The following is a 15,426-nucleotide window of genomic DNA, read 5'->3' as shown; positions in this document are numbered from 1 at the left end:
GCATCCAGCCAGGATGGTGAAGGGCTGTCAGTCCATGCTATTTAAGGATCACTTGAAGGAACTGTGTTTTTCATCTGTTTTTACGTCACAAACCCCTTCAGCAATCTGGTGAAATCTATGGACCAATTTTCAGAATAAAAAATATACACAGTATCACAAAGGAAACCATTTATAAGCTCATTGACAGGACATTAAGAACACCCACTGAGTCTGATCATCCCTTACTCTCTGTAATTCCAACCAAATGAACCTACTTGCCTCTTATGCATAATGAAATGTCTCCAGCTTCTATGATTTTGTACTAACTGCCACCTGTTCCAAAAATGATCTCTATCTTTATCCTCACCTCCTGCAATCCCTAGCTTTCTTCAAAGAAGAGTTTAATTTCCATGCTCCAAGATATGCCTTTCCTAATTTCCCTAGTTGCTAGTACTTTGCCCCCATGTTCCAAAACTATTTGACATTTCCTTTGAATACATTTGCATATATTTGTTTGTATATATGGTCTCTTCCTTCAAGAAATTGTAAGATCCCTGAGAGGAAAGACTGTTTCATTTTTGTCTTTATTCTATGCACTTTCCACAGTTCCTGGAACATAGTAGACACTTAATAAATGCTTATTTGTGTAACAAAAGCTCTGCAGTAAATCTCTTTTGCCTAAATTCAAATTAGCAGACTGCATCCCAGAGAGAGATAGTTACTCCATCTCATCAGGGTCCCAGGTGGCTCACTGGTATGTTTCTTTTGTTATTTTCAGTTCATATAATTAGTCAGCAAAACTTAACTGGCCTTTTGAAATGGATATTTACTACGGTGGTATAGTTGGTACAAAATCATCTCCCTAAAAGTTAGGAACATATTTTACCACAGGTATATACAGAGTCTAAGAGAAGGTGAAGTCAACCTCATTACTTGTGAAAGTCCTCTTGCTAGAATTATCAAGGTGTTACCATTAGGTGTGGTGGACCTTTTATGCTAGGTTCCTCATAGATCTTAAATCTGCATTTCTTCATCTTGTCCAGTTTGTCCTAACCTCCAGATACAGACATTGTCTCAAGCCATTACTGTTGTAGGCATACTGTTGGACGTTGATGAAAAAAACATCCAAATCCTCTCACTCTCTAAAGTCTATAAGGTGCTCCTTGTGACCAAGATAAATTAGAAGGAGAAGAGGAGACCAAGGCAGACCCAGAAACCAGGGTGCTTTTTACATTTCCCAGCCCCACTTCAATCAAGTAAGACCTACTGTACTGGTTGTTGACCTGATGGATTCTTATTTCATGAGAGGTCCAGACATGCTGCTCACTTCAAATCCAGCTCAACTTACTCTCTAGATGGCTCCATCTTTCCACATTGGTACCTCTCCTTTTCTTCTTCCCATACCTCTTTGTCCTTCCAGCTATCATTTATGTTTGGTCTTCCTCTGTTATGGATATGTTCCTTGAGAGGAAGGACTTATCTTGTTTCCTTGGATTTGTATCTCCAGCACTTATCACATCACATGGCATAGAGTACAGGTTTTGTAAATGTTTTTCTATGTTTTATCTGTCTATATCAAAATACAGTTATCAGGTATATGTATTTTTAAATATACACATTCACAGGGTCTGGGTTAAGAGCCCATGTCTAAAGTAACTTCCTGTTATCATATTTATATAAATGATTTTACAGTAATGCATTATCCCATTGACTATATTCTAGTTGAATTAAGAAATTCATGAGGCATGATTTAAAAGTGTGGCATAGTTTAAAATGGAAGTTGTACAGGAATAGTTTGGTAGATAGTGGTACAGTAATACTAAGAGGTATTCAGAATCTCTAGAATCCTCAAAGTTCAGCAATGACAAAACCTGCCCAGAATGATAGGTCAGTCCAATATTCCGATGGTTAAAATATCATCTCACTAGTTATGATTTGATACTGTTTCTTATCTTTACTGAAGTTAAGATGCCTTGGATGACTCTTCATAGTATGGAGACAACTCTCAGGTCTCAAATTTATGCAAACAGAGCACAGATTCATTCCTCAGCTCTTCCTCTTTGCATCCTTAACTTCCTTCAAAGTTTAATTCAGGTGCTACCCCCTATGAAGAGTCTTTCTTGATTTTCCTAGTTCAAATCAATTCAGTAAAGGCTCAAAGTATGGGGAGGTTATTTAGTTAATCACCCTCTTAGGTAACTGACAAATTCTAATTCTCTGATACCTTTCTCTGAATACACCTTGGTTGAATCAATCAATCATACATTGGTGTGAACTAAGACTCAAAAGCTAAGGCTTTGCCTGGGTCTTCATTCCCCACCCCCACTCCCAAGTTCCTCTTGACCCAAAGAGCACTTTGTGGACTTTTGGAGGATGAAAGGATTTGTACTTTTTGATCAGTGTTCTAGAAGTGTGCCTAGGACAGGAATACTTGGAAGCAATGTCTCCATCAGGAGGTAAGAACAAAATGCACAATGAGGAAAGACAGATTCCAGACTTTATGAGGAAGCTATTATAAAAGGTACATCATACCTAATGGAAACATTTTGAGAATTCCAACAAAAAAGACTTCCATTTGAAGGTGTGTGATACAGTTGGAGGGAACATGGAACAGGCGGAAAAAGAGTTGAGTTGAAAGTGACGTGAGCAGTGAACAATATTATTGGCTCCCTTAGTAATCCTGTAAATTTTTATGCATTAATATTTCTTTTGTATTAAAAATATTTTGAGAAGTCCATAGACTTTACCCAGAGGAGCCCATGACACAAAAGTGGTTAACCATGCTTTAGAACATAGAACCTGAGAGTTCAAAGGGATTATAGTAGAATTTAGAAAAGGAGGTCATTGAGTTTAACCTTTGCATTTTACTGATGGTGAAACTGAGGAAACAGAGAAGCTAAGTGACTTACCTAAATTTACAGAACCAGTATGCATCTCTGAATGAATTTCAACGTAGATTTCTTGCCTACAAATCCAGAAACCTTTTCACTATACCATACTGCCTCTTAAAATATTATCTACTTCTGCCCTTTCATTTTAGGAAACTAAACATAGAGATCAGGTGGCTTGCCTATGATTGTATAGTGGTAGAACCACTTGGTTCTGTCACTGGTCTACATGGTTCCAGAAACCATGTAACCATGATATGTTATTCCCAGTATAGTGCCCTTGTTATTAGGCTATGTCTTCTCTTGACCAATACTTTAATCTTCTCAATCTATCATGTTTTCCCCAAAATAGTTCTTGTGCTTCTGTCATGGACTGGTATAAAACCAGTTTTATATATGTGAAAAGTTATACCTAAGTAGTATAAATCTCTGAATCCTTACTGTAGTGGGATTTTATGGAAAGAATGCTAGTGTTAGAATTCAAAAACCCCAGGTTCAAATCCCAGTTTTTCTCCTTACTAGCTGCGACGTTTGATTCACTTATCTTATTTGGATCTCACTTTTCTCAGCTGAAGAATAAAATAATTGTTCTCAAAAATACACAGTACATATAAAGTGAATGTGAAATGATTTTAGAGTGTGCAGATCAGGAAAGGCCTCATGGAGTTTGCATTGAAGATCAGTGTTTAAGAAAGCTAGAGATTCTAGAAGTCTTGCATTCTAATATTTTACTAATAATAATTGTTTACAGGGTCAGAGGCTGACAAGGAGATGCCTTAAGTGTGCTGCCTGAAAAGAGGGGGTCATGGCCCAAGTTATGGGGATGACTTTTCATGGAGTAGGTAGAAATGAGGACAAAATGGAGTAAGAGTGAGAAGTTCAGACTGGATGAAGAGATGTATTGTGAATTCTTGAACTCAGACCAGAGTCAGTGAATTTTATTGAATGCTGAGCTAAAGTATTTCTTTTTTTATTCATTAGAAAATAGGGAGTCACTAAAAAAAGTATTTGAACAAGATAGTGCCCATAAATCTATGTATTAGGAAGATTATTTTGTAGGATTACTTGGAAAGTAAAGAAATGGGAGACAGGGAAACTATTTAGAAAGTTGTAATTGTCCAGGGGAAAGGTAATAGGAGACTGAGCTGTGATTACAGTGGTGTCACTAGACTGCTCAAGAAGCTTGGGGGAACTTTCCATTGCCTCTAGAAAAAAATGCAAATTTCTCCCTCTGGCACTGAAGCCCTTTCACTCTCCCATCTCATACACTAGATTGATTACCCATTAATCCCTCTTATGCACTCTTATGTTCCTGCCAAACTAACCTACTTACTAATCTTCATATGCAACATTCTGTCTCTTGCCACCCTGCCTTGATACAGGCAGTTCCCCCATGCCTAGGATGCTCTCCTTACTTACCTCTTCCTTTAAAGGATAGTTCAGGTGCCACCTCCAGCTTTTACTCACCCCTCTAACAGTTTTCATGTTCATGTCCCCATTTCTTTCCCCAACACTCATCAGTGACTTTTTTGCCTACTTGATATTTTCTGTATAGACTTATCTGTGCACATATTGTTTCCTCCTAGTAGAGTGTAAACTATTTGAAATAAGGTCTGTTTCTCTCCTTCCTCCCTTCCTTCCTTCCTCCCTTCCTCCCTCTCTTCTTTCCTTCCTTCCTTCCTTCCTTCCTTTGTTCCTTCCTTCCTTCCTTCCTTCCTTCCTTCCTTCCTTCCTTCCTTCCTTCCTTCCTTCCTTCCTCCCTTCCTTCCTTCCTCCCTTCCTCCCTTCCTCCCTCTCTTCTTTCCTTCCTTCCTTCCTTCCTTCCTTCCTTCCTTCCTTCCTTCCTTCCTTCCTTCCTTCCTTCCTTTCTTCTTTCCTTGCCTCCCTCTCTCTTTTTCTTTTTTTCTTTTTCTTCCTTTCTTCTTCTGTTCATTCCTTTTCTTTTTCTTGGGTTTTTAATAGGTATGGAGAAATGTGGTTAATAAATGCTTATTGAATTGCAATTAATGGAAAGATATTTGTGTTCATCTGCTTCTTTCATGTACCTTACCTAATTTAATAATCTCAACACTCTTGTGAGATAGATAGGACAGCAATTGTTGGACCTATTTTATAAAGTTGTAAAATGAAACTCAGAGAGATTAGGTGACTTGCCTAAAATCACACAAATAGTAAATGACAGACAAGGGATCTGAATTCAGGTCTCTTGACTCAAAGTCTAGTGCCCTCTCCATAAAGCTATATTATTTTTGATCTTTGGAATATAATTTCTGTTTTGAAGACATCTGAGAGGTTGTGAGGATCAGAGAAAATGTGTGGTCCTCCATCTTATTGTTCACATGACCCATAAGTTCCACAATATGTCTTCGTTCTTCATGTGCCACTACATTGCATTTTAAATAACTTCTAACATTTTTTTGGATTAAAAAAAATGTTTCTATTTCTATATGAGTCTTATAATGTTATAGTAGATGGAATTCCTCCTCCACCTCCCCATTCAGAAAGCTATGGATTCAAGTTCTGCCTATGACATACCCTTGCTGTGTGATTATGGGCAAGTGATTAACATCTCAGTGATTGCTAGGAGCTCTAAAATTCTAAACTGCAGAGATTTTGATGGCATGTATCAAGAGAGGAGGATTCCATATTGCAGCTTCCTTACATGAATGAAATGAAAGGTCCAGACCACCTCCTTCCCACCCATCTCCCACCAAAATTCCATTGCTTAGTGCAAAGATGCTATTAATTTTAATAACATTAAAGATTCACAGCAAAGAAGATAACTTTCCTTAGAATACAGCATATGATATTTGAAATGTTTTGGTCTATGTTCCATCTGACACCCACTCAGTTAGCTTCCCCTTTTAACTAGCTGTCTGGCTATTTCATTTACTTTATCCAAGAGCAAGAAGGAATAGAGATGGTTATGAACATCAGATATTAATCATCTACCATTAAATATGGATTTACGTATACCACAGCGGTAGGTACTCTGCACCTTCGTTTTAAAATAATGGCACCTACCACTATTAATAGTTTTCATCAGCAATAATTTTCTGGATATCCCCAGGAGCAGTCAAAACCTTTGTGTGTGTGTGTGTGTGTGTGTGTGTGTGTGTGTGTGTGTGTGTGTGTGTGTGTGTGTATCCCCATGAACACTATAAAATTATTTAAAACTTTTTTTCTTTTCTGCTGTTGTTGTAAGTCTCTTGTTTACATTTCTTAATAGAGAGTATGCCTTTTGGATATCCAGATTGAACTTCTATTTAATTGAGTTGTGAAAGTGTTAGTTTTCCCAGAAAAGACAACATGTTCTTTCTTTGTCCGGCTCTCTGACATCAGGTCGAGCTGTTCTCGAAATGAAGCCTCCTACTTTCAAGCATTTTGGGGCCACTGGAACCTAGAAACCTGTACAGTCTTTAGTACTTTAACTATTTATTTTTTTGTTTATTTAACTTAATCCACTCCTCCTTCCTCAAAACAATATGGTAGAATTTGTAATAGCAAGGGAATAGTTTTAAGTACGTTGTGGAGAAACAAATTTTATATCGTGTTTGAAATGTACATATTATTCTGAGGACTGATTATTCTAAGGCATTTTTCTAAAAGAATTCAATCTTTAAATGACTTTTTTTCTAGGTCTAGGTAGTCATATTTACATTGCTTAAATATTGTGTATAGAATTACTGATCACTTTTTTTCTAAGACCTCAGAAATTAAAGCTAAAGGGGACCCTAAAAATTGCCTAGTGCATCCCTTTCATTTTACAGCTGGAGGCACTAGCCTTCAGTGAAGTAACCGATTTGTCCAAGGTCAAACAGTTAGTAAGTTTCAGAGCCACACTTGAAACCCAGATTGTCCAATTTCAAATCCAGCATTCTATGCATAGCACTCTGCAATTCTGCTTTTCATTTAATTAAAGTAAGGGGATCTGGGGATTTTGCTGGGCATGAAATACAGCATATCAGTATTTCAATGTTTCATAGCCAGAACCAGAAAAGCTAACATGAATTTAGGCTGCTTTAAGAAAGGTACGATGTTCAGCAGAACTGTTGAAATAACAACAGCAACGTTGCATGCAATTCTGAATGCCGCATTTTGAGAGAATGATTAAATGGAATGCTTGCAGAGAGCAAAAAAGAGGATGATAAGATTAGGGACCGTGCTTCATGGAGATAGGTTGGAAGAATTAGCAATGTTTGATCTGGAGAAGAGAGGAGTGATCTTCAAGTATTTGAAGGAGAATAATGTTGAAGAGTGAGGAGACGCTTTCAAAGTTGTTTTGCTTTGTCCCTCCTCTATGAAAATTCTAAGCTCGTTAGGGTAGTTCTAACTTAACTGCAGCTTCAGAGGTACTCTTCGAAAAATTTTGCACATCCTTACCCCAACTTGTCCATCTCCTGTTTCCTGCTTGGTAACAAGGGTAGGAAACACCCAAAGGATAGACTTTCTGCTTGAAGCAATGACCAATGAGAAGATCATGTTCCCTCTCTTCCTTTTAGGTGACATGAAGTTAGATACAAAAAATGAGTAGGCATGAATTGCTCACGAATTCAGGGATATTACCTTTCTCTCTGAACCATCCTTTCCCTAAATATACTTACTACTATTGAAGGTACCACTATCTTTCCAATCACCTAATCTCACAATCTTGGTGGAAGATTTATTTTTTCACTCATCTTCATCTCATACATCCAGTGTCACCACAACTTGTCATTTCTAGTGCCAATGTGATATTCATAGTACCTATGGTGGCCATGAATATCCTGGCACAGTTCTGAATTGCAAAATACAACAGACTCTCCACATGGAAGACAAAACCTAAACATTTATTCAGACACCAGAAAGTCAAATCCATCATAGTAATAAAAGCCTATACACAATAATAATGCAGAGAATAACACCATCCCCAAACCTTCCTCCGCTAGCAAATCAAAAGCAGGCTCTCTTAAACAAAATCACAAACAAGTTCTCTCACTCACACTAGCCAACTGCCTGCTTGCCTACATCCTTCCTACCTCTGACTGCTTTCATGGTTAACTTCCTTTCAACTCTGTTCCACCTCTGCTTCTTTCTATTCCACCTGTTCAGCAAACTCCTCCCACCATAGGCTCCATGAGACTCAGAGTTCCATGTGACCCAGGCAGGTCTCATGAGCCTATTAATGAATGAGAAATATCTTCCCATTTAAATGACTTTTACGTCAATCTATCTCTATTACTTCTTCATAGAGCCAATATATTTATTTAGATCCTCTTGCTTGCATTATTGAGGTAACCTCCTAATTGATCTCCCTGCCTCAGGCTTCTCTTGTCTTTGAGCCTTTCCCAACAGCTTCCAAAGTGATTTTCCTATGTATAGATCTGACCATCCTACTCCCCTACTCAATGAACTCCAATGGTTTCTTTTTCACTTTAGTATAAAACCTACTTTCATTTTTAGCTCATCCTCCCCACCCCACCCCCACCCAACATAATGCCAATGAGAGGTAAAGAGCTTTCCTGCCCGTTAAAGGGCCTGCCCATTAAGGGAAGCTTGATTAGGGGAGATTTTTGTTGTTGTTGTTGTTGGAAGGGCCATATCTTTTTGTTAATTTCTGATGAGACACTGCTACTCTAGGGTTGTGATGCCCTCTGGCTCTGAAAAGTGTATAAATACTCTTGGAACTGTTCGTCCCAAATGAGACTCTGGGCAGCTGCTAAGGAGTCCCCCCTACCAGTTTTGAAAACCCAGATGTTGATGCTTCTTTCTCTGGTAACTCTGTATGTATTGTCAGACAGTTGGATTTGTCTGTTGATCTATGATATATGTATTGCTTACTATCAGGCAATTGGAAGCCCTGTCTGTTGATCTTTGTTTCTGTTTGTATTTTCTCTGAAGTTTAGGATCCTGACTTTTTCCCCTGAACTAAGTGAATGATATATGTGCTTAAAGTGATATATGTATAAAGATATATGCTATTAAAGTGATTGTTGACCCTTCAAAAGTTGCTTTCCTTTTAGAAAAGCATATCTAAGAACCTTTACAGCAAGCCCGCCTGTATATGCCAGGGTCCTTGTTGTTACACCCTGTCGCCTTCTCTAATCCTCAACCGTTTCCTATTTTTTACTACTTTCTCTGATGCATATAAACTCCTAAGTCTCTGCCCTCTTTAAACAATCCCCACTATAACCCCAAGTTCCCAACTGCTATTATACTACTTCCTTTGCTCAGCTAAACTCCTCATAAAAAAGTGTTAACCTAGGTATCTCCACTTCTTCTCCTCTTATTATGCTCTAAGTCTTTTGTAATCTGGCTACCAATTTCATTATAACTAAAATTATGTTCTTCAAACATAATTTTAAATGAATTAAACATTCATTTAAAAACTATGGAGTCCCAGTTTTTTCTTGTCCTGCCTTCCTCCTTTTCTCCCTCATTGAAAAGGCCAACAATTTAATATAGTTTATATATCTGCAGTCATACAAAACATATTTTCATATTAGTCATATTGTGAAAGAAAACACAGATCCTCTTGTCTCTCAAAAGAAATAACATTTTTTAAAAATATGTTTCTATATGCTTTCAGATTCTATCAGTTATTTTTTTAGAGATGAATAACATTTTTCATCATAAATCTATCAGAATTATCTTGCATCATTATATTGCTGAGAATAATTAAGTCATTTGCAGCTGATCATTGTATATTATTACTGTTAGTGTATATAGTGTTCTCCTGGATCTACTCATTTCAGTTTGCATCAGTTCATTATGAAAGCATTCTGCTCATCATTTCTTATAGCACAATAGTAGTCCATCACAGTCATATACCACAACTTGTCCAGCCATTCCTCAATTCCTCAATTGAGGTGCATCTTTCAATGTCTAATTCTTTGCCATTGCATAAATATTTGGCATAAATAGTTTTGTACACGTAGGTCTTCCCCCACCTTTTGAAATATCTTTGGTATACAGACGTAGTAGTGGTATATCTAAGTCAACAGGTATGCGTGATTTTATAACTTTTGGGGGCATAATTATAAATTGTTCTCCAGAAAGGTTGGATCAATTCACAACTCCACCAACAATATGTTAGTGTCCCAATTTTCCCAATTCCCTTCCAACATTTGTCATTTTCCTTTTCTGTCATATTAGCCAACTTGATAGGTGTGAAGTAGTACCTCAGAGTTGTTTCAGTTTCCATTTCCTAATCAATAGTGATTTAGAATATTTGTATTTGACTATTGATAGCTTTGATTTTATCTAAAAACTGCCTGTTCATATTGTTTGATCATATATTCATTGGGGAATGACTTGTTTTCTTATAAATTTGATTCATTTCTCTATATATTTGAGAGAGGAGGTTTTTATTAGAGAAAATTCCTTTTTTATGCTTTTCTTGAAATTTATATTTGAAAATCAACTTTTCTTCAGCTCTGACCTTTTCAGCAGGAATCTCCGAAAGCGCTTTATTTCACTGAATATCTGCTTTTCCCCTGAATGATTTTGTTCAGTTTTTCTGGGAAGGTGATTCTTTGTTGTAATGTTAGCTCATTTGCCCTCCAGATTGTCAAATTCCAAGCCGTCTGATCCTTTAATGTAGAAGCTGCTAAATCTTGTGTATTCCTGACTCTGATGCTTGAATTATTTCTTTATGACTGCTTACAATATCTTCTCCTTAACTTGTTAGATCTGGAATTTGGCTATAATATTCCTGGATTCTTTCATTTTGGGATCTCTTTCAGGAGGTGATCAATGGATTGTTTTCATTTCTATTTAACCCTCTGGTTGTAAGATATCAGAGTGATTTTCCTTAATAACTTCTTGAAATATGATGCCAAGGCATTTTTTTAATCCTGGCTTTCAGGTAGTCCAGTAGTTCTTAAATTATTTCTCTTTAATCTATTTGCTTGGTCAGCTACCTTTCCAATTAGATATTTCACATTTTCTTCTATTGTTCCATTCATTTAACCTTGTTTTATTATTTCTTGATGTTTTATAGAGTTATTAGTTTCCACTTGCACAATTCTGCTTTTTAAGGAATTATTTTCTTCAGTGAACTTTTGTATCTCATATCCCATTTGGCTAACTCTGTTTTTAAGGAGTTCTTTCCTTTGTTAAATTTGTTTACGTCTTTTGTCATTTTGCTTTTTAAGGAGTTCTATTTAGTGCATATTTGTGCTTCTTTTTACCATTTATATTATTCTGTTTTTAAGGTGTTATTTTCTTTAGTATTTTTGTGCTTTCTAAATTTATCAAGTTTTTGGTTCTGTTTTTAATGATTATTCTTGAGTTATTTTCACTTCATTTCTCAATTTTTCTTCCACTTCTCTTATTTGAGTTTTAAAATCCTTTTTGAGCTAATATAGGAATTATTTTTCTGGACCTGAGAGGAATTCATATGTTTTTTGAGGCTTTGGATATAGCAGTTTTGACTTTGTTGTCTTCTGAATCTGTGTTTTGATCTTTCCTGTCACCATAGTAACTTTCTATGGTAAAGTTCTTTTGATATTGTTTACCCATTTTCCAGCCAATTTCTTGACTTTTAACTTTATGTTAAAGTTGGACTCAGCACCTGGCTTGGAGGGGGCACTATGCCAAACTTCAGGTTTTTTATGTTGCTGTTTTCAGAGATAATTCTGTGAGTCTATAAATTTTCAGGTCTTCCATGGTAGTATGATTTAAGGAGAAGTGTGGTTACAAATCTCTCTCTTTCTCTGGTCTATGAGTGACCAAAAAGTGCTCTTTTCTGCCCTGAAACTGTGACCAGGGACCCTGTTCCACTGCAGCTGCATGATCTAGCTTGCTAGTATGCCTAATCATCCTGGACTGCCACCTGGAATCAAGTATGGGCAGTGAAACAGTCATGTATTCACTGTCAGCAAAGGGTCCCCTATAATCTTCTTCTTACGGGTTATTTTATTTCCTTGCCATCTGTGAGCTGAGAACTCCAAAAGTAGCCACTGCTTTTCTTTTCCATCACCCCCAAGGCCTCCTTCTGACTAGTCATGACCTGCTCTTGACTGTGCTCCACTTTCACCCCAGTGTGGCAGACCTTTCTGTTGACCTTCTAAATTGTCTTAGGCTGGAAATTTATTTTATCTTTTTGTCTTGTTAGTTCTGCCACTCCAGAATTTGTTTTGAGGGATGATATTAATATTATTTAGAGGGAAATTTGGAGAGCTCCATCAGGTTTCTACTTTTACTGTGCCATCTTCACCAATGATCCCTAAATTGCCAAATCTAATGATATCTTCCCAATTCTCATGCTCATTGACTTTTCTGATGCATTTGAAATAGTTCCATGTCTTGATATACTATGCAGAAGGCTACTGAATTCACACATCTAGCCTTGTTTAAGTATAGTCTCACTCTATGACCTGCCTATTACATACTTCAAATTAGATATTCCATGGGTGACTTAAAATGAATATGTGCCAAACTGAACTTGCCATCTTTCCCTTCAAACCCATACCATTTCAAAAGGTATATTTCAGTATTGAGGATCCCATCATCTACTTATTGTGGTTTAAAAATCTCACTCATCTCAAGATGCCACTTGTGATTTTATTCTCCACAAAACTGCTTTCCCTCAACTTACATAAGTGACTGCCTTGTTTTCAACCTTTATCATCTCTTGCCTGGAATATTACAATAGTCTTCTAATTGAATATCTTCCTTCAAGACTTTTCATTAGAATTCATTCTCCATACAGCTATCTGACCATAGTGCTTCCTTTTCCCTCTAGAATTAAATAGAACTTCCTCACTCTGCTACTGAAAACTCTTCCTTACTTGGTCTCTTCCTATGCATCCAGTCTTCTTATGCCTTATATCCCTTCCATGCATTCTACATTCCAGGCACACTGGCCTACTTGCTATTCTCTACAAATAACTCTTCAAGTCCCCTCTCTGCTTGGTGTGCTAAAAGAAAACCAGCACTACTGACTTTAAGGTCTATGATGTAACTCAAAGCCCAGAATCAAAGTCCAACTTATTTAACATCCCCAGGAGTAAATATAAGGGTCTTAGTGGGAATTAAGGAATTTCCAGTTGCAGTCATTTTGCTTTCCTTTGTGATACCAACTTCTTTCAAGTACATTAGATCCTTAGAGGAGGGAACGTCCTTTGCTCCAGGGTTTTTTATTGATCTTATGAACATTTCACATAGAAAGGTCTTAACTCTTTCCTAAGCCCAGGAAATCTATTCTGCAAGACCTTGAATACCAGGCAGGTTTCAGCTTAGTCTCTTTACTAAGCTTCTCAACCAAATGATGAGTGGTGCTCAGAAGGCATAAACAATGACAATGAAATGATTTGGCTCCTATTTCCCAAAGTCATTGTTTTTAGCAGAATTTAAATGTCATGGGGACATAGAAGGAAAGATACTAAGATAATCAAATTCCAAACCATAACCATAACCATCCTATATATTGTTTTTTAGAACCTAAGGGAGCTAATTAAATGACATACAACTGGATTTCTCTCATACTGACTAATTCAGAATTTGTCTAGTAAAAGATTGATTTTATCCAGTAGGATTGAATTCCTTCATCATAATTAAATACAAATTCATTTTTAAGAAATTTAATATTAAACAAAATACATTTTCCTCTATTTTTAAACATATGGTCCAAATTAAGATATTGATTCACAGAACACTTATTATTTGAATAGAAACAACTTCTGATTTAAAAAATAATCTGTGCTATTTTAAAGGTCATGGCCAGTGTAACTGTGGAAGATGTGACTGCAAAGTTGGCTGGTCTGGGAAAAAATGTGAGCATCCCCTTTCCTGCCCATTGTCTGCTGAGGATAGCATCAGAAGGTGCCAAGGAAGTTCCAATTTGCCCTGCTCTGGAAGAGGTCAGTAAAGTCCTCAGAGCTTTGTCAGTTCCTTTTCACTCTGTGTGTGTGCGTTCATTCACTCCCTCTCTCTCTGTCTCTGGTCTCTGTCTCTCCCTCTCTACATGTGTGTACGCAAATATGTATGTTTGTATACGCACACATACGTATATACACATATACACACATATATAAACATATGCATGCATAAATGTATACACATACACACATATATATTATATATGCATATATATATATCTTCAAAATGATCTGCCTTGTTAATTCATTACATAATGGCACTCAATCACATTAATATACCACAAATTATTCTAACATTATTTGATTTTGTATATCTTCTTAATTTCCAGTTTTTTTTTGCCACCACAAAAAGACTTTCTATAAATGTTTTTTGTATATAAAATACTCTTTCTCCTTTCTTTGTTCTCTTCTGGATACACGTGTAGCAGTGGTAGAGCAGGGCCAAAGGGCTCAGCCTGAAAGGAGATTTGCATTTTCAGAACTAATAAAGAGTTGCATCTACATGAGTGAGACTACATGGGGGAAAACATACTCATCAACTATACTTTGATGCTGGTCCTTTTCTCTTTGTTTCTCAACCCACTCTCACATGTTGCTGTATCTCCAGGCCATTCTCCCTTTTGGCTTCTGGAATATTTCATTCACTTTTGTGTTGGATGATTGTTTGTGTGAAGGATTTTTAAAGTTCATGTAAGATCAATTTTGATGTTGATAGATGTGTGCTCTCCAGCCAGAGCATATGAATGACAGCACTTAATTGTCCCAGTGACATTTCTGAGACCTGAGAACATTGCTTGTGGAGCTTATTGTCTTTGGCCAAAAGCTTTGTCTAAAACAGGTATTTATGAATTGGCATCTGCTGTAGGGGAGAGCATGCAGTCTCAGGTGTGTTCCCAGCATTGGATCAACACAAATTGGAAGCCAGAGAAAAATCCATCCTGGAAGAAAACTGGTTCCATTCTTTTCGATTTATCAAAATGTGAAATGTGGTTTCATCTCTCAGATGAGAATAGAAAAGTAAATGTGAAATGGACTTTTGTGGTGATGAGTAATTGAAGTCATTACAAATGTTACCCACTGAACTTGTTGATAGGGAAAAGAGGAAAACTGTTCTTTACCTCTATGGATGACCTTCAATTTCATTTCATTTTTATCTGGGTTTTGTTATTAATATTATTTATGCTAGAATGCTCAAAAGCTCAATATACTTTCTGTGCTTAATAGTCCCACCATAATTTCCCCATACTCAGATTTAAACTAAGAGCATTAACCAAGATGTTATTTTCATGCACATTTAATTAGCATTCCCTTATAGAAACAAAGAACTAAATATAGATTTCAATCATTCTACTATTTTGCCTTTGTTTTTCCAATGCAATCTCATTGGATTTGATGGTTGGGCTGATATTTGTAAAGGCAAAACTTGTTTATTAGTGACAGGAGAAAATGACTAATGGAAAGCTTGTTCTTTTAATAGTATTTGGAACTTAGAATGTTGGTAGGGGCAATAACTCATTTTGTTTTAGAGTATGGCCTAATTCCCATGAAAATTCTGATCTGCTGAGGTTGCTTTTTGAATATGGTGATTGGAGAAGAATTTGGAAATAGTGACCTCTAATTGGTTGAGGGTGAGAGATGACTGATGGAGAGACAGTGTGTTCCACTGATATTCTTGAGCTGTCAGGAGAGAGTTAGGA

General features: G+C 36.7%; 1 protein-coding gene across 2 annotated transcripts in view; it reads left to right on the top strand.

Moving 5' to 3' along the window:
• The window catches only part of ITGBL1 (integrin subunit beta like 1), a 374,098-nt gene that overhangs the window by 169,329 nt on the left and 189,343 nt on the right, over window positions 1-15,426 (top strand). For both annotated transcript variants that reach the window (XM_072622025.1, XM_072622026.1), the window contains one exon: window positions 13,565-13,711. In XM_072622025.1, the coding sequence (XP_072478126.1) occupies window positions 13,565-13,711 (147 nt within the window). The remainder of the gene's footprint in view (window positions 1-13,564; window positions 13,712-15,426) is intronic.

The sequence above is a fragment of the Notamacropus eugenii genome, chromosome 6, assembly GCF_028372415.1.
Source record: "Notamacropus eugenii isolate mMacEug1 chromosome 6, mMacEug1.pri_v2, whole genome shotgun sequence".
NCBI lineage: Eukaryota > Metazoa > Chordata > Mammalia > Diprotodontia > Macropodidae > Notamacropus > Notamacropus eugenii.
The sequence above is the reverse complement of the archived record's forward strand: the minus strand, read 5'-3'. Positions and strand labels throughout refer to the sequence as shown.